Source organism: Danio aesculapii, chromosome 8 (genome assembly GCF_903798145.1).
Source record: "Danio aesculapii chromosome 8, fDanAes4.1, whole genome shotgun sequence".
NCBI classification, from domain to species: Eukaryota; Metazoa; Chordata; class Actinopteri; order Cypriniformes; family Danionidae; genus Danio; species Danio aesculapii.
Genome location: NC_079442.1, coordinates 36304005 through 36324986, shown reverse-complemented (window position 1 = coordinate 36324986; position 20982 = coordinate 36304005). Strand labels below are relative to the sequence as shown.

The 20982-nt window shown below is 34.9% G+C and overlaps 1 protein-coding gene across 4 annotated transcripts in view; it reads left to right on the top strand.

The window, feature by feature from the left end:
* Positions 1-20982, top strand: part of pde4d (phosphodiesterase 4D, cAMP-specific) — a 153094-nt gene that overhangs the window by 113973 nt on the left and 18139 nt on the right. For all 4 annotated transcript variants that reach the window (XM_056463861.1, XM_056463862.1, XM_056463863.1 and 1 more), the window contains 6 exons: positions 1898-2089; positions 2338-2374; positions 2458-2534; positions 2910-2959; positions 9255-9367; positions 20610-20703. In XM_056463861.1, the coding sequence (XP_056319836.1) occupies positions 1898-2089; positions 2338-2374; positions 2458-2534; positions 2910-2959; positions 9255-9367; positions 20610-20703 (563 nt within the window). The remainder of the gene's footprint in view (positions 1-1897; positions 2090-2337; positions 2375-2457; positions 2535-2909; positions 2960-9254; positions 9368-20609; positions 20704-20982) is intronic.

The window sequence follows — 20982 nt, the reverse complement described above, 5'->3', positions numbered from 1 at the left end:
AAAGCGCAGGGCGCAAAAGCATTAAAGGCGTGTCAGAATCCAATTTTGCTATTTTAACGATGGAAAAATGCGCTTTGCGGCACGGTGCATGATCTGACAGGGTTGAGCTTATTCTCTTAATGTGTTATAGGTGTGTTTTGAGAATAAACCAATCAGAGTCACATCTCCCATTCCCTTTAAGAATCAGTTGCGTCGCGCCATCGCGCATTTGCTATTTACATGGCGAACTTTGTAAGTGGAAAAACTGAATGCATCACTAGCGAGAAAACCATCTGCAGTGCGAGAATGAGAGAATAAGCCTCTAATTCTTTACTTTCACCTTCACTCTCTTTCATGCACAAGGAAACGTGTTGTATGCACAGACATCCATTAGCCTACATAATTAATTTTGTTTGTTAAGCACAAATATTTGTTTCAAATCTATTTGAAAATTCAGTTATAATTTCCAGCAGATGAATAAATAAACAATTTGATAAACAGTTATATCCAAATACACATGCTTTGCCCCATATGGTCTAAAACCTAACAGGTGGACAAATCTAAGCTTGTTTTTAATAAAACAAATATAAATATGCATATAATAAATAATAATAATGATAATAATAATATTATACAAAAGCAAGTTGTCATTAATAATCTGAAAAAGCCCCCCGAGATGAAGAAGGCATGAAAGCAGTGGTTTTTATATTTATGTAGAAAATAATAATTTTTGTAATAATTTAATCCTTTAATTCTTTTTCATTTGTAAAAATATTTGCGTATTGCTGTACATCCTGTGTGCTTTAAGCAATGTGTAAGCGAGGCGCACAACTAACGCGCTCTGCGCTGGACTTTAGACCTGCTCTCAGCTGGTCTATTGTGCAGTCTATTTTAGTTCCTCAAAATAGCAACGCACCAGCAATGCACCTTAACACACCTCCTTTTTTAGACCAGAACGCCTATGGGTGCACATATGAGAGCAAATGCATTTGATATTTAAACAACGTGGTGAAAAACGTCAAAATGACACTTGGGTCGAGCTGAAACTAGCAAACTACGTCACGCCCTGGGCCTCATTGCGTCGGGTGTATAATAGGGCCCTTAATGTTTAATGTTTATTTTAGTTTAGTTTTGTTTGTGTTTATGTGTCAAGTTTAAGTCACTTTGGACAAAAGTGTCTGCTAAATGACAAAATGTTAATGTGTTATGTATAATTTTTTTAAACATTTGTTTCTTTTTTTTTTTTTTACAAAATGAGGGATGATATTATTATTATGATGTTATTTACAGTGAGTTTTGCATGATTTATTTGAAAATTTGAACATGGAGAAAATAATATTTGGATATTTGTGACAACTACAAATTGCATAGAAAAAAACTATTTTACCACATTTATTATTCATAATTTCCATAATATTTAGATTATGGCCACTCAAACACACAGTTGTTTTATATAGCAAAACAGTGGGAAAGAGCAAACATTATTCTGGAGATTGGCAGCACAATACTAAAATCAATATGTAAAATTTAGTGAATATGGTATTTTATTTTATTTTATTTTCTAATTTATATATATAATTTTGTTCACAACTGTCCAAGCACACATTTATTTTATACAACACTCAAAAAATGACAGTTGTTGTTTTTTCAAACTGCTTATTTAAAAGGAGCTGAAACAACACAATTATCCAGTTGTTTTTTTTTTTGGACGACTTGATTGTTTTATGTTCAATCTACTTAAATTTGTAAATGATCTCAATTCTTTCATGTTGCCCCAACCTAAATTAATTGTGTGGAACCCAGCATTTCTTACAGAGATTTACTAAGCCTGAAGTAAATGTTGAGTGGTATCAGCTGGTCTGGTCTACATCTTCTCATCTAACACAGCACTAACTGTCCTGTCTTTTTGTCTCCTCAGCTTTGATGTGGACAATGGCACCTCTTCAGGTCGCAGTCCGCTGGATCCGATGGCCAGTCCAGGCTCAGGTCTCATCCTCCAGGCCAACTTCGTCCATAGCCAGAGGAGAGAGTCCTTTCTGTACCGTTCAGACAGCGACTACGACCTCTCACCAAAGTCCATGTCCAGAAACTCCTCCATCGCCAGTGACATGTAAGACAGAGTCTCTCTTATAGACAGAGAACAGCTTTAGTGGCATGTGCACTTTTTATTAATATGCATAATTTATTATTGCAAATTCATGTTTAGTTGTTAGAGGATTTTTACATTGCATGCCAGTGTCATGATTAAATGCACACCCTATGAGCTAGTCAAATTTCAGTTTTCAGATTTGTATACTGTGTGTGAAAATAAGAGAAAGCCTATGGTTTTGTAATTAGTGTTTAACCTTCTTTTTGCAGACATGGTGATGACATGATTGTTACCCCTTTTGCACAGGTATTGCCATATTTTATATGTCAAAGTTTAAAAGGAGAGGATTTGGCAACAGAGAAATGAATAACATACTTTTCTTCTGTCAGGTTCTGGCGAGTTTAAGAACTGTCCGGAATAATTTTGCTGCTTTAACAAATGTACAACAGGAAAGATCCAATAACAAGTGAGTCATTTACAGTTTCAAATATTCAATATAATTTTTAATTTATTTATTTATTTTTATTATTTATTTATTTATTTTCAATTATTTATTTTATTTTTTCTCTAACATTTTTGGAATGTGGATATGGGTTAAAAAGAAAGTTGTATAAGTATCACAACGATAAAGTGTGATGTAGTTTTTCCGTATGAATCAGAATGTGGCCTGCTTTTAATTTTATAAATATCGTTTAATCAGTATGTATACCATTAACTGTCATTCAGAGTTAGTGAGATGAAACAATAAAATAGACACTAATTTGATGTGGACACCAACATGTCTTTGACCCATATGCTGTGTGTTAACAGCAGTCAATCTGTTGATTTCTTTGTCAAACAGGAGATCTCCAATGTGTAACCCTCCTCCCATCACAAAGACCTCCTACACAGGTATATATACCTTTAATTGCATGCAGATATTTTAATATTGCTAAACAAATTGAAGACATGGCCTACTTTTGTATTGTTTATATACTAAGAATAGTTAGTTTTTTGTTGTTATTCTTTTTTCTAAAATTACTTTTTCTTTGCTTTAGTAATTTTGTTCTCAAAGGGATACTTGACCCAAAACTGAAAAATCTGTCATTATTTATCCACATTTACTTGTTCCAAATTAGTTTGATCTTCTTTCTTCTGCTGAACAGAAAAGATATGCTTAAGAAAGCTGAAGACCTGTAGCTATTGACTTCCATAGTATTCAGCACAGGCTCATTGTGAAAATGTACCCCCGTATACGTTTGTGGAGAGCGCAAATTATGTAGCCAGAGCTACGTATGACTGCATTGAATCTTTAAAACGAATACTATGGGGCGGTATGACACCGCCGATGACTTCATTTTTGTTTTTTTGCGCTACCAGCTGACCGCTTACCTCCGTGTGGACGGCTTTTCCACTGTTACCAGTTTGCCCTGTAACTTGTCGCATACGTCGGCGGACTTAAGACACAGTGAGGAGTTAACTGTGATGATGGGGTTTTAGTTCAGCGAAGAACGGTTACAGAAAGCAGGTGAAACAATAACAAAAGGCAATTCACAAGTTCACACTCACAGATATTTGACTGAATGGAATATGCGTATTTGGCGTGCTGTCCAGCAAGAGGGCTCTGAGCTCGGGAAGACACCCTAACTCGTGTTATTCCCCTTATCAGGATAAAGAGAGATAGGGTCCGAGTGCGGTGTCTACCCCTGGTCCAGAACGCCCCCCCCCCCCCCCCCCCCTCAAATTTAAATAGGTATCTGGTTTAATAGTGTGGAGTTGGGGTGGTGGAGGGACGCTGAAGTCAAGAGAAAACGGAGGTATGACGTGTTTGACTATTTATAGGGGTTTGCTCTTGAGCTGATTGGATAATAGGATGATTGTGTGTGTAATGAAGTAGCCTCGTCAAAGACTGATCGTGCTCCTCCCGAAATTTGTTTATAAAACATCACTAAAAATAAAATAAACAAATTAACGGTGAGAATGTTGTAAGATCTGAAATCATGGTAAAAGTCAGGTGTCCACAAGGGCTTTTCTGTTTCTGGATTGCTTTTGAAAACAGTCGGTTATCAATCGGTCGGTCATTCAGTCAGTCAGTGGACAGCGGCCTCTGGTGAATTTACATGAGAACAGCAGGCACGAATGGCACTCGCGAGAGAAATTTGAGATCTAAAAAATCATACACAGCGGCCTCTGGCAGATTTGCTTAAACAAAAACGACAAAAAACGCACCTCCTGGCACATATTTTGCACTCTCCAGAAATGTACACAGCGGTACATATCCGTAATGAGCCTGGGTTGATAGTATTTGTTTTTCCTGCTATAGAAGCCAATGGTTACAGATTTTCAGCTTTCTTTAAATGATCCTCTTTAGTGTTCAACAGAGTAAAGAAACTCATGAAGATTTGGAACCACTTAAGGATGAGTAAATAGTGAGCACATCTTCATTTTTGGGTGAACTATCCCTTTAAGTGTATTTTAAATACTTGTGTGCTCTTTTATTTCAGCTTTATATCAGTTACCAAGTCAGTTTTGTAATAGATTTATTGTCCGTTATCAAAATCAACATTGCATAACAGATCTTCATAAGATATTTCCGAAGAGCTCTTCCTGTGGTCTTTTGATTTGGTTTTGTATTTGGGATAAGGGTTGTTTGGAGAACTTGGAGAACTGTGTGATATGAGGGATGAGCTTGTCCTTGTGTGGCACCTTCCGTTTTGTCTATACCAGCATGAGGGAAACATCCAGACGTCACGTATCACTCCCTGAAGCTGATAAGAGAAATTAAACATGTCATCATACCCTGAATGCACAAAGTGAAGCTTCTATTTTTTACACTTGTTTGCTTATGCATATATCAGCTTTATCATTTAGCATGCCTTTAGAAATATGAGAGTCGCTTTGCAATAAACGTGAGGCATTGCTCTGTTTATGAGGTTTATAAGGAAAAGCTTGTTTCTGAGATGCAGGTGTTTGACCTAGAACTGCGCTGGATGTTTAGCATGAGCAGAGCATTCAGCCGCACAGATAAAAAGCACCAGTGTTATAGATTGATCCTATTGATTTGTACTAGAAGCATTGAGCAGTTGGACACATTATACAATTTACCGACCCATGCTGAGTTTAGATGTCATGTGACCAGGGCTGCACAATGTATGGTTTCACAATGTGCGAACGTAGAAGGTGCAATGTTGGGCCTGGGTTATTGTTGATCAGGCTTCACAGTGGAGTGTGGGCTCATTGTAAAGAGTGAAAGTTTAGCATTTGCAGAAGTTTTTAAGGCTAGGGCTGTGTAAGCATTTTTAGCCAGTTTAGTTGTAGTAAGTAGGGATGTAGCCAGTAAGTAGGGATGCACTGAAATGAAAATTCAGAGCCAAAACTGGAAATTCTGGATGCACTTGCCTGAAAACCAAAAATGGAAATTGCTTTGTAATAATAATTTATAATACTAAATAATATTAAATAAATGTGTGAGACATAATTTATGATTGTAATTAATTAATTATTAATTGTATTAGATTACGTGTACAAGACTATACAGTATTATTATTATTATTATTATTATTATTATTATTATTATTATTATTATTATTATTATTATTATTATTATTATATTATTATTAAATACTTTTATATATATATTATACTTTATATATTATATTATACTCAAATACTGTTAAACATCCCAGAAAAACAGTAAATATATATATTAATATATTATAATATATTAATATATTATGTATATATAAATATATATATTGTTTATATCATTTATATTGTCACTGTATTGTTTTTCTTTATGCTTCTGTATTATATGATATGATATTATATTATATTATATTATATTATATTATATTATATTATATTATATTATATTATATTATATTATATTATATTATATTATATTATATTATATTATTCATTCATTTTCTTTTCGGCTTAGTCCCTTTATTAATCTGGGGTCGCCACAGGGTCGCCAACTCATCCAGCATTTGTTTTATGCAGCCGATGCCCTTCCAGCTGCAACCCATCACTGGGAAACACATACACACTTATTCACACACATACACTACGGACAATTTAGCCTTCCCAATTAACCTTTACCACATGTCTTTGGACTGTGGGGGAAACCAGAGCACCCGGAGGAAACCCACGCGAATGCAGGGAGAACATGCAAACTCCACACAGAAACGCCAACTGACCCAGCCAAGGCTCGAACCAGCGACCTTCTTGCCGTAAGGCGACAGCACTACCTACTGTGCCACTGCGTTGCCTATATTATATTATATTATATTATATTATATTATATTATATTATATTATATTATATTATATTATATTATATTATATTATATTATATTATATTATATTATATTATTATATAGGTGAATTAAATAAGCTAAATTAGCCGTAGTGTATGTGTGTGAATGCAAGAGTGAGAGTGTATGGGTATTTCCCAGTGTTGGGTTGTGGCTGGAAGAGCATCAGCTGCCTAAAACATACGCTGGATAAGTTGGCAGTTCATTCCTCTGTGGCAACCCCTGATTATTAAAGGGACTAAGCTGAAAAGAAAAAGAATAAATACAAATTACAAAAAAAGCAAAGTATCATAATCTATATTTTTTCCAATACCTTGCAGCCCTATATGTTACAATTAAAAGTGCCCTGATGGCTATAGACTGTCATAGTGTTTGGGATTGTACGAGATTTGAGCTGGTCATCAGGAGGTTATGTCCTAAAGACACATTGCTGTTTAGGCCTTATAATGCTACAGGGAGAATGTCTTCGTAATAAGTGTTTTCTAAGTCGCTGTGTGTCACCTAAATGACTAATTAGTAGGGCTTGCTACGGCTTGAGTCCTAAGAAGCTACAGCTTGTTAAGAGGAGGTGTGATTAGACTTGCACAGACAATAAAACAAGTGATTAATAGACTTAAATTGAAGCAAGGGCCAGAGCCATTTTTAGCATGTACATTTCTGAAGTGACAATTACATTTGAAATAGGGATGTCAATTGATTAAAACTTGGGTTGCACTTTATTTTAAGGTCCCCTTGGTACAGTGTAATTATTCATTGAACTACATTGAGTGGCATTAATTAGTATTCAATTCAGTTCAATTCATATTTATTTCAAAGCAGATTAACATAGAAGTTCTCGTAAATTGATTTGTCAGTCCAGTTTTCAGAGTTGAAGTTCAGCTCAGCTTGTTGTGGTTTAATTTTTACTGCTGAAAGTCCAAACACTGAAGAGCAAATCCATTGATGCGCAGCTCCACAAGTCCTAAACCAAGCAAGCCAGTGGCGACAGTGGAGAGGAACATACTTCAATTGAAGATGTGAAGAAAAAAAAAACTTGAGAGAAACCAGGCTCTTAATATAGTAAGTACTAAGTACTTAGTACTTACTATATGGTTAGGGCCAGGATGAGGGTTAGGTCTAGGGCTATTAGGAGATAATTAAACATAATTAATTGTAAATAATAATGTAATCACATGGAACATGTGTAACAAGGATACCTTAAAATAAAGTATTACTAAAGTTTTTGATCAAATTAATTACACAATGTAGAAATATATTACTGTTGAATATTTAGTTATATTCATTTCTAATAATAAATATTTTATATTCCACAGATTACCTTAAGAATTGCAAACATTAATGGTATTACATGTTTTCTACAATTCTAGGACAATAAATTATAATTTTACAAATTCTACAATAAATTATATTGTCTGAGGAGTAAATATATAGAGCTCATATTAATCATATTAAAATGATTCTGGTGAGAATGTCCTGGTTGACACAGTAGTGAGAGCATCGCGATCCTGATTGCAGGATTCCAGTTCAGCTTTTTGCAGCAGCTCTGCTGTCTGTGCAGCCAGTGCCCTCTCATGGGCTGGTGTATGATGTCGCGCTAAGCACGAGAAGAATGTCATTGACGTCAGTGCAGTCTCTTTCAGAGAAAGTGGCACCCCAGCCCTGTGTTCTTCACCACACATGCAGAAAAAGAGAGAGAGAGACAGCCAATGAACAAGATAATGCACGCATTGTTAAAGGAGTGTACATGTGGCACATGCATACATTCTGTCTGGCTTTGTTGTCATAGCTGCTTCAAGTAAGCAACATGTCAAGCATAGTTAGCCCTTTGTTATTTTTTTCCACTTGCTTTATGCCCTCATATGGTCATACGGTTTTTGAAGATGCACAAATGCCTTGTAAAGAAAATTTAATGAAATTTTCCAAAAAAATGTAAGAATACTTGAAATGGAAACACAATTTCAGCAGCAAATTGTAAACCTATATCATAAAGCATATTCTCTCTCTCTCCCAGAGCTAGCTTATTTCTGCTAGTGTCATCTGAGATGCAGACTGAGCTCCTCATCCGCTGTGGTTCAGGCCACGTTTTGGCTAGAGCCCTGTCTCTCTCTCTCTCCTGCATGCAGCGGCACTGCCAGGCTTAAGGCTTCTGTTTCAAGAGGAAGCTCGGCTCACGTTCGGCTAGCGACGCTCCTCGGCTGCCCCGCGCTCGTGCAGGGCATCCACCTCTCAGAGAACGGGGGCCGGGCAAATGCCAGCACCTCTGCTGTCTTTTTTTGCGGCAGGACCGGAGACAGACACAAGTCCCTCATCTGTTGGCGTCAGCTCTGCGTGTGTGCTCTGTATGTGTGTGTGTGTCTGAGCGAGTGTGTACGTGTGTGTGTTATTGTTATGACAGTATGCCTGTCTGCTTTGTTGTGGGCCGGATTGCACGCTCCTGAGGGCCAGCGGCTTCTTGGATGTAGAGGGGCATCCGTCAGGCAGAGATGGGCCTGCAAACAGCAATGACATTCGCTCCGTCCGGGGATGAGAGCTTTACTGACATGTAGGACTGTGGATTCTGCGGCCGTGGTTTTGTTTGTGAACAAGCTTGTTGATCTGTGTGGCCCCTTTGTGTGTTTTCTTAAGGGATATAGTGTTCCCCTGCTTCTCCCACTGCCGGTCGCCTCGTTCGGATTACGCCTCTGCTGTTTTTGGAGACCTTGTGTTTTGGCTCAATTTGGAGCCCCATCATTCACTGTGGAGGGCTTCAGCACAGCATGAAGAATCACCCATGCGTTCTGTCGGGATATCCCAACATGGCGGTGTACAGCAGTTTGGGCCCTCTGCTGGGAGCCTCAGCTAGACCCCTACAGCAGCTGAGATCTGACCGCTTGCCTCCTTCTCTTCCTCCAGAGGAGGCCTACCAGAAGCTGGCCACTGAGACCCTGGAGGAGCTGGACTGGTGCCTCGACCAGCTGGAGACCCTGCAGACCAGGCACTCGGTCAGCGAGATGGCATCCAACAAGGTAAGAGCGCACAGGTGTCTTTACCTACTCTTGAGCTGTTTGAGGATTCACCTGGGTGCTTCTGCAAGGTGATGGAGGACCATTATTTTAAAATGATCCAAATTAGACCAATTTCTTTTTATTTATTTTGTTTAGGTATTATTGACTACATATATCTCTTTTACAAACTTAACTCAAAACCCCAAGGCATGACCTTGGACACTTATTTTGGATTTAAAACTTTTTATTGTTTCATTCATATTTCAGGTTGTGGATTTGTAGCATTTTTTAAAGTCTATTTTATTTTAATGTATTGGCATTATTAATTTTTATTCTTGACATAAAATCCCAATTATGGCACATACTGTGTGTTTATTGCTTGATATTATTATTGTATTTTATTTCAATTCTTTATTTCTCAAATGTTCACTCACAATCACAATTAGGGTATTTTAATTTTAATAAATGTATTTTTTTTTAATGTTTGATTTATTAAAGTAATTTTAGCCACTTATTTATATACCAGGTTTACAAACTTCAGTCACAATCTCAATTAGGGCACCTATTGTGCCTTTCATTCATTCATTCATTCATTCATTCATTCATTCATTCATTCATTCATTCATTCATTCATTTTCTTTTCAGCTTAGTCTCTTTATTAATCAGGGGTCGCCACCGTGGAATGAATCGCCAACTTATCCAGCATATGTTTTACAAAGCGGATGCCCTTCCAAATGCAACCCATCACTGTGAACTATTGTGCATTTATAATATTCAAATGGTCTGTTTTTGTAGTTAAGGATTTCTTAGGTGCTTCTCTCACAATCAGAGCGTCTGTTATGGATTTGTTATTGTATTGTATTTGCACTGTTTTATGAGATTAGTATTTGCACTTGTTCATAATATTATATTGTGGTACATTGCGTCCTGATTTTTTGTTGTTGTTGTCAAATTTGGTTGCTGTTGGTTGAATTCTGGTAGACCACATCACAAGTAAATATCACCAAATTTCATACTCCATAATGTCATGTTCAGACACGAGCATCAGATTATTAATATTCATTATCATCAGCAACCAAAGCATTCAGTTGTTTTGTGGATTCAGATGGAGTGTCAGTGTATTGTCATGCTTCGGTGTCGTTCAGCCAGTGCTCTCACTGTTTGCAAAAACAGCAGCAGAATCGTCATTGGGGCTGCACTGAGCATGCCCACCGTCTCCAGCAAGGCCCTAGTACACATACAGCATGCTAATCAGCCTGTAGTGTTCATCTCGCCCAGTGCGCTCAGCCACAGCGTAGAAAAAAAACACACAGATTCCAGATGCTTTCAGTATTTCTCATACAACCAGGCTAAAGGTCTATCAGAGGTGACCGATCATATAACAAAAGCGTCAAATACACATATTTTCATGCATGTGTTTCGAGCGAAGCCCCCCCCCCCCTCTCCGCTTCTCCTCCATGCCCAGTATCCATGGAAATGCACAAGGCCCGTCAGTCTGCTTTGTTGCTTTAGCTCAGTAGCAGAAGTGGTGTATCCCGTATAAATCACAAGTGCTGGATCCTAATGAACTGTATTCTAGCCGTCTCAGATGCAAAGATTCTCAGCTGCCATTAAAAAACACAAACATTTATTAAGGTGAAACACTGCAAACTAATGCACCTGTCAGTTTTGAGATTTTGAAAAAAAAAAAGCATCCAAAATACACTTTTGTTGTGCTTAATTAATTTCTATCTGTAGTTTTCAAGTATTCAACATAATTTTTCATTCATTTTTATCATTTTATCATTTTTTTCTTGCCATTTTCTCAAAATGAGTTTTGAGTCACAAATCTCTTTACTTCAGCATCACTTACGCAGTTTTATTTATAAATCTGTTCTGAGCACATTTTAAAAATTGATATGTTCATTTTGTACTTAATTTGTTTGATTTATATACAACATTTTAGCTTTTTAAAAAAAATTTTTTTTATAGAAATTCACAGATCTACTCTGTAAAAACACTTTACTCGAATATGTAAAATAAATAAAGGTAAGACTTGATTTTGATGGTCCATTAGAGTATTAGTAGACTGTCTGCTTAATATCTGTTGATACTGCTCCTTCAACAGACATTTAACTGACTATAAGAAACTTTGCAAGTACATGTCAACTTACACTAACCCCTACCCTAACAGTCTACTCATAATCTAATGAGATTAGTTGGCATGTAGATGCAATGAAACATAAATTCAACAAATGGGCCATCGAAATAGTGTGAAAAAAAATTATATATATATATATATATATATATATATATATATATATATATATATATATATATATAAAATTTGGAATTTAACTATATATATATATATATATATATATAGTTGAATTCCAAATTATTAGCCCTCATTATTTTTTGCAAGTGCTGCTTAACAGAATTTTTTTTTCAATGCATTTTTAAACAAAATAGTTTTAATAACTCATTTCTTATAACAGGCCCGTAGCCAGAGGGGTTCAGGTGGTTCGAAAGACTCAGCTCCCCCCACTGACAAAGTCCAGAAGTGGGGCTCATTTATCCCATTTTATGCCGTCATAAATTGTGAAAATTATAGATAGAAGAAGGCTTTAAAAATTAAGATAATAGTTTTTAATTAACAAGTAGCCAAATTCTGACTGAGGAAAGTTAGATGTGCTGGACAGTTTTATTTGGTCATAGGCTAGAGTTTTTATTTTAAAACAAGATTTACCAGATTCCTATTTTTTTTTATGATAAATGATAATTCATTTGTGTTTCCCAGTGGTGGTTTATGGCTAGAAGGGTATTCGCTGCATAAAACATGTGCTGAATAAGTTGGCGGTTTATTCCACTGTCTGATTAATAAAGGGACTAAACGGAAAAGAAAATAAATGAATAATAATTTGTATGTATTGTAATGTAAGTATTTTTTCATACTTTTTTATTCATCTTTTAAAATGCAAATGTCATAATATAATTTATAAAACTGGATGAATTTACAGTTTATATTCAAATTTGTAAATAATTACTTCATAGTAAAGTAGTATGTGAGCACTTTGGCAAATTTTAGGAAATAGTTTTGGTTCATCAAAAAAGTGTGAATATGATCACCATCCGAGAAGCTGATCCAGCAAAGATAGTTCTTAAAATGTCACTAAAATGCATAATTGAATAGAAAAATTAGGCAAATAACCGCAAAAAAGGTCCACTTTTTTTGTAGACAATTGGAAAAAAAGTGGGAAGTTTGGATTTATTATTATTATTATTATTATTATTATTTAAACTTTTTACCTGCAGTGGAACGCAGTCAGTGCTAACCCCTTAACTGCCCCACCAAGAAAAAAAATTTGGACTCCTAATAAAACTCCTAACGTCGCTAGTTAACATATTCAATGCATTTTTTTCAACACATCCCATAATTTCTAAAATATCAGCCTCTACCAAATGGTTGATATGTCGGTTTATGGTAAAAGTACTGGAATTAATACATATACTATGAAAATATGAAGTGTAAGACCAATTTATTTAAAAACATAATCAAAATAAAACATTTTTGAAGACTAAATCATCTTTATTTTTTGACATATGCCATAAAATATTTCAAATTCTCATTTTGTTGTTGTTGTTTTTTTACAATAAAACCAAAATGAAGTGTAGTAGTGCAACAGGATTATATTTGTTTGCTTTTTGCTGTGTGTGTGTAAGCCATTTATTAAAACAGTCATTCTTTAAATGACTTTAACAGTCATTATTTAAAGGGATTGCATTCATCATTCATCAGTTTTTTATATGGATCTGTTTTATAGCTCCGAAGTGTTATTATTAGCCATGCAAATTATTTCATAAGATTTTCAAGCTAAATGACGCTTTTGTTTTAATGAAACTGTGATCTGTGTAGCAAATAAGGTCAGCAGGTATATCAATTATATAAAGATACAAATGGAAGAGTTTTTTAAAGACTCAAACATTAGCATGCATTAACACTCTCAATAGCAGTAGTGGCAAATCCTGTATAAAACTGGCTCACAGCCGCCACGCAAGTGCTAGATCCTACTGGACTGAGAGAAATCACACTTTCGCTGCCATTTCAGGATCAGAAATAGTCTGCTATGAAAAACATTGTGTATAGATGTCCAGCTGCCATTGTTTTTATGATTTATTAACTGTCATAACTGTCAATAATATATGCGGCTTTAGTGTAGATCCTTTTTTAACTCTGGAATTGTATTATTAGGCATGTATTATTTTCTCAGTACACTTTTGGCTTGATTAAGCAGTGATCTGTGTAGCAAATAAGCACGGAAATAAACTTGTTAGATATTTTAAAGCTACATAGAGCTGATTTTAGTATTTAAAACTCAAAAATTAACACGTATTAACATTATAATGCTTTGTAAATTACAATAAATTGCAAATTTATAGAGAATATATCTAAGCTGAACTTATATTCTTGGTTGTGTCTGCAAAATATATGTTAAAGACATTAAATGAAGGGTTATTTTCATTTAAAGTGGCTAATGTTGACTGGACTAATCATTGTCTAACACATCCTGTCATTGTTATAATATTTTTAAACTGGAGTCAAGTTTGGGCCAATAAAAAAATAACAATTCAGATATTTTTTGATGAAGTGGTGTGAACAAATGTTTGTAGAACTTACACCAAATAATAAAAGCTGCTTGAAGACAATGAATAAACAATTCATATATTTTTAGGAAAAAGTTAATTATAAAACATAAGTAACACTTTACAATAAGGTTGTATTACTTAATGTTATTTAATTCATTTACTAAAATGAACAAACATTTAACAGTACATTTATTAGTCGTTCATTGTTAGTTCATTTACTGACGGAGCATTAACTAATGTTAGCAAGCATGAATTTTGTTAATGCATTAGTAAATCTTTAACTATGATTGACAAATGCTGTACAAGTTTTGTTCATTATTAGTTCATGTTAGTAAATAATGAAACCTTATTGTAAAGTGTGACCAAAACGTATATATTTAATATGAATAATATTTTATTAGATATTTTTCAAGACACTTCTGTACAGCTTAAAGTGACATTTTAAAGGCTTAACTAGGTTAATTAGGTTAGGTTAGGGTAATTAGGCAAGTTATTGTATAACGATGGTTTCTTCTGTAGACTATCGAAATATTATATAGCTTAAAAGGGCTAATAATTTTGACCTTAAAATGGCTTTTGAAAAATTAAAAACTGCTTTTATTCTAGCTGAAATAAAACAAATAAGACTTTCTCCAGAGGGAATAATATTATCAGACATACTGTGATTTTTTTTTTTTTTTACTCTGTTAAACATCGTTTGGGAAATATGAAAAAAAAAAAAGAAATCAAAGGGGGCCAATAATTTCAACTGTATGTGATATGTTTAATATGTTATGTATTGTTATAAGTATTATGCAATGCTTTAAAATATTTACAATAAATAATTATTAACATTTTATTTCCTAGTTTTTTTGTTTATGATTTTAGATATATTTTTAGATATCATTAATTGTGACTTTTCAGAGTATAAAACAGAATGCAGGATTTTGTGTTTCATGCCACTGTAAGTTCATTTCCATCCATTCATTTTGACTTTGAATTTGATCTTCTGATGTGGATGAGTGTTATTTTTGAAAAATCTATGGTTTACATACGATTCGATCAGGTATTTAGTAGTAGGGCTACACGATTCTGGCTAAAATGAGAATCACAATTTATTTTTTTTTTTTTGCTTAAAATCAAGATCACAATTTTCTCACAATTCTGTCGATGTAAAATAATGGTTAGTATGAGTAACCTATTATTATTGTTATTCTCAAACATATGGTAAAACAACTAATAATATCAGGCCTATGTGTAGGTCTACTGTTGGTTAAAATACTAAATTTTGTATAGACTTGGAATGGTGGACTTAAACAGACTTTAAATATGTCCTGGTAGTTAATTCACAATAAAGTGATGACATCAGAATATACTTATTCATAATTCTGAAGTTGACTTATTATGTTTGAGACATATGCTTGTCATTTGTCGTTGACAACATTGTTAGATTAGATGTACATTCAACATTATATAGGCTAGAGTAGTTATACTGACCCAGTATACATTTATTTTCATGCACAACACTTTGTGTTAGCTATGAAAGAAAAAACGTATCAAATGCTTGTCGTAATCATAACTCTAAAATGCAATATGATCATTTAAACGATGTGCGCGCTTTCGGTTTCGCTTTCACTGCCAAGTGCACTTATGTCATGGCTGCTGTCACTTTGAGGGAAAGAAATTTATTAGTTTATTACCTGTTTTTCACGGCCTATGCAGGTTCTGTTCACTAAAGTAGATGATGGACATGCGCGTGTCCTCTCGGTAGTAAAAAAAAAAACGTGCGTAAACTTGAAATATATCTTATAAATACAGTATGTGACACTTTTAACACCATGTGGTGGTGTCCACATTGCTGAGCAACATGTATAAAACATTGTGAAGTCTTGTGCGACCGCCTTTACGCTTCTCTCCTGACCTTGAAAATATAATGGGCTGAATCGTAGAAAATCAGGATTAAGATCGTGTGTAGGTTCGAGTCGAGATCGTGATCTTTTTTTCAATTAATCGTGCAGCACTATTTAGTGGTATATTTATGTCATTGTTGATGATATGATTTGCATGTGAGAAATGCCCTGCACTGTTGAAACATTGAAACCATTCACAAAGAAACCTCAATAGCCACATTTCATATCAGAATATCAATTGTGTTATTTTGTGTTATTTAAAGCTCCCAGTTTCTCTATTTTAGCTTCAGAGGAAATAATGAATAAATGTTGCTTTTGATCTACGAGCCGTATATAGAGGAACGAATCGTTATTTAGGCCTGTCCCAGAAAACACATTTTCAGGAAATCACAGCTACAAATTGTGTGACATCTTGCCATTTTTTGCTCAGAGACGTGTTTTAACACCCTCTAGATGTTCCAACAATAGAAACACAGTCGCCTCTGTCCGCATGGACCCGCAACAGCCTATTACCGTCGGCTCATCTGCTCCAGTAAAGCTGCAAATTACTCAGCATCCCACTAGTGCTACACAGGGAGCAGAAGTGTGAAATAATCCCTGACCATGTTCTGTCAGCTCCACCGCTCGCCTCTTTATTTGCTGCCAGAAGCTCTTGTCCAGCTCAGGTTAAAAACACTGTACTTCAGTGACATGCTGGTCAAAATGCACATGGCCACTGGAAAGACATTGGCCACATGATTAATATGCTATACACTAGGGAGGCTCCAATTGATCGGCCGGAGATCGGTATCGGCCGATAATCGCATTTAAAAACTCGATCGGTATTTGCCAATCTGGCTGATCTTATGAACCAAACGCAGGTGTTTGTTTACCTGGGTGAAACAGATAGCAGCACTACAACATGTAAGGAGGTAAATGATGCGTAGGCGTAGGTGATCGCTGCACATGGGTCACAGCAGTTAAAATATATACAGTGTCGTGCCACCTCTGTTTATACAGTTTATTGGCATGACTCAGGCGAGTGATGATCTCTTTGTTGCAACCGTTGTATATCCAGTGTTTTGAGCTGCTGTGGCGCGAGCAGAGAAGTTAGCTCCATCTTGTGTCCAACCGAATGACCTCTTCCGGAAGCTCCACGAGTCTCCCGCTTATTATCTATTATTTTCTGTAAAGCTGCTTCTGTCCACCTTAAATGGTTATAAGAGACATGTTTAAGATTATATGCAGTAATAATAATGTATAAGATTATATGCAGCATCCTTAGTTTATTCTCTTAGGTAAGATGAGATCTCCACTTAAATATCATACTTAGAGGGAAATTGTGTAATGGCAAAGTTACATAAAGCATCAGAATCGGTACTCTGTATCGGCCAATCACAATGACAAGGAATTGGCACTCAGTATCGGCTGCTAAAATCCTGATTGGAGCATCCCTACTATGTACTATAGATTGTTGGTTTGTTTTTTGATGGTTGGATTGGAATACACATTCATCATGTTTGTAGCTGTCATGCGGCTACATCGAATTGTTTTTATTAAGCTGTGGTTTATATAATAAATGCATTTAATTATATTATTGTATATTTTTAGATAGATAGAGAATAAAAGAGGGTGACATGGTGGCTCAGTGGTTAGCACTGTCACCTCATAGTAAGAAGATTGCTGGTTCGAGCCCTAGCTGGGCCAGTTGGTGCTTTATATGTAGTCTGCATGTTCACTCTGGTTTCCCTCACAGTCGTAAGATATGCGGTATAGATGAATTGAATAAACTAAATTGACCGTAGTGTATGAGTGTGTGTGTGTGTGTGTGAATGAGTGTGTATGGATGTTTTCCAGTACTGGGCTGCAGCTAAAAGTGCATCCGCTGTGTAAAACATATGCTGGATAAGTTGGTGATTTATTCCACTGTGGCGATCCCTGATAAATAAAGTGACGAAACCGAAGGAAAATAAATGAATGTATAAAATATTTTATTAAATTACATTTGGTTTATATGATGCACATCAAGTGTTATTTATCATAATAAATTTTAATTACATTTCATTTAATTAATTTTAATCATTTTAAAAACTAAATAAAATTTAAAATGATATATAATATAAATATAATATAATGTCGGCACCAATAGCCTATGGATTAAGTGTGCCGACATATAGCACCATGGTGTTCGCGGTAACCCGAGCTCAATCCCCGGCTCGAGGTCCTATGCTGAGCCTACCCTCTCTCTGCTTCCAATACTTTTGTCTGTCCTCCACTATCCTATCCCAATAAGTGGTGAAAACCTCGATTTTTATTTATTAATTTATTTTTATTTATTTATTTATTTATTTTTATTTATTTATTTTTTAGAAATACTATTATATAATAATATAGAAATACTACTATAATAATTTAAAATTAATATTATATTATATTTAATGTGTTAAATACAATTTAAAATGTGGCATGTTATAGGCTACTTAAAAAAAACAACAGCTACTACTGAGCCAATGGAAACACGTCATTGTTCATCCCCTAAAAAAAAATCCCATCTGCCAGTCAGTGACTGAACAAAGCTTTTTTCCTGCTTAATTTAAGGAAACTTATTAACAATTTACCAGGACAAAACCAGCACAGGCATCATTGGTTTTATTTTGTAATTGTTCATATAACATATGCTCTCCATTGACTCCCCTCAGTAGATTTATGTCAATGAATTTCACTGAATATTTTATTAGTCTGCTTGACACAATATTCACTTCCAAAACATCACGTCATATCATGAACATTACCTCACCCCTCCACACATACACACACACATATATGCTCATGGCCAAACACGACATGCAGACGCATTAATGCAAACCACACATGATGACTGTGAGTCCTGTAGAGGATCTGCTCGCTGTATCACTGAGCTCTCATATAAAGAGCACACAACTGAGCTGCACACGTCTACAGGCTGAAGTGGGTGAAGCCTTGACTCCCAGAGGAGCTCAGCTCAGCCAATCGGCTGCAGTGATGAGCTCATTCTAATCTGTAGGAGCTGCCTGATTGGCTGAGCTGCACCAGTGACTCTCACCTGCACGACGCAGCCTTATTTGGAAGCTGTTAAACGGGCATTTTCCCCCCCTTCCAAAGTAGCAGGCATTTTTCTGTCGTCTGTGTGCTTTGAAGAACAGAGAGATGCTATCAGACAATGCTGAGGCTTCTTCATGCCCTCCTCTGTCTTAGGTGGAGCTTTGCCTGCTTTCCTAGCAATGGAGTCTGCCATCGTGAGGAATGGCTTAAGGAATTTCTAGACTTTTCAGATGGGGTTTAGCCTAATTCAGGTGGATTTGAGCCGTGGAAGCTTCTGCGCTGGACATTTTGTGTTTGAATTCTTTATCAGCCACATTTTTCTAATCAAATCTGCTATCTGGATTTACTCGTTCAAAATGCCTGAAGCTAATTATTTGCTGTCAGTTTCTTGGGGATACATAAAGGTGAGTTCATAAATCATCAAATACTGTATTCTTATAGTGGAATGTGGTCAGATGGGTTGGTATTGATTATTACTGGTATTCAGTATTTGGTTTCACAAAGAATGATTGCATATTATTATTATTATTATTATTATTATTATTATTATTATTATTAATATAATATTCATTCATTCGTTTTCTTTTCAGCTTAGTTCGTTATTATTATTATTATTATTATTATTAATAATATTCATTAATTTATTCGTTTTCTTTTCAGCTTAGTCCCTTATTATTATTGTTATTATTATTATTGTTGTTATTATTATTATTATTACTACTACTACTACTACTAATAATAATAATAATAATAATAATAAATATAATATAAGTTTTTCTAATTTGTTACATTTTATTAGTTTTATATTTAACATTTATTTTCTTCATAATTAGATAATTACAGTATATAAAAACATAATTTTTGCTAATCTATTTTCATTTGCACTCTGTTTAAAATAAAACTATATTTACATTTCAGAATAAGTTAATAAATTGTTAAATTAATAACAATGATGTGAATTTTGAATTTGAATTGGATGGACTCATTCATTTATTTATTTTTTTTACAGTAAAAATAAATTAAAATTTATATTTTAATGAATATCATGTTGTTATTTCATCACAGCAATATATAACATCTTATTAAAAGTCTTTTTTACCTCATCATTATTTTTTGCTTACTCATTTTCATCCAGGTTCTTTTTAAAGCCAAACTGCTATAAAAAGCCCCAGCACATCATGTGCTGTCACTGTCCTGTTTGTTTGTTTGCACGCATTAAGGTGTTTATTTTTGAGCATGCCGTGGTTTACATCTCCAGTTTGGGCTTGCAAATCTTGTTAGAAATGGGGAAAATGGTACTTTGTTTTGTAGCGTCTATCTGTGACCAAGCGGGTCATTTTGACCTGACATTTTCAACCGTGGGAGAGGATTCTCATGTTTTTGGAGGTTGTTTGGTGGACTCAGCCTTGAAGTTGTGGCGTATCTGGCGACAGTTAGAAACACTGATGACAAGAGAAAATCCATTCAATTGTTTTAAAAGAAGTAAAATGGTGTCTTGTTCAGGAGGGAATTTCAGAGGGGGCATTTCGAACAATAGCGCAGATGTGTTACACAATGCTTTCACACAATATATGTTCATTTTGAAGGAAATCTGCTTTTATTTGTCCAGTTGTTCAGTAAATAATAGTCACGATGGTAAACTGATCACTGATCATAAAATCGCTGTGCGCATTTGTTTGTCTCAACAGTTCAAGAGGATGTTGAACAGAGAATTGACTCACCTCTCAGAGATGAGCCGATCTGGTAACCAGGTTTCTGAGTACATCTCCAGTACATTCTTGGGTGAGTTTCTCACAAACAAAACAACATTAAAAAACTATAATACAGTATGTAGAGCCCTCAGCATATGAGTACACCCCGTTTTGAAAATAAGATTTTTATCGATTTCTCAGTGAATATAGGTGATATATTTTGGTGCAATTGAACAAAATTGATTTATTAAGCAGATATATATTTTTAAATAATATTTTAGTCACTGAACACCTTTATAAATAGAAAGATAATACATTTAAATTCATGCTAAATATTGCAAAAAATGTAAAATGTTGTATATTTTTGTTT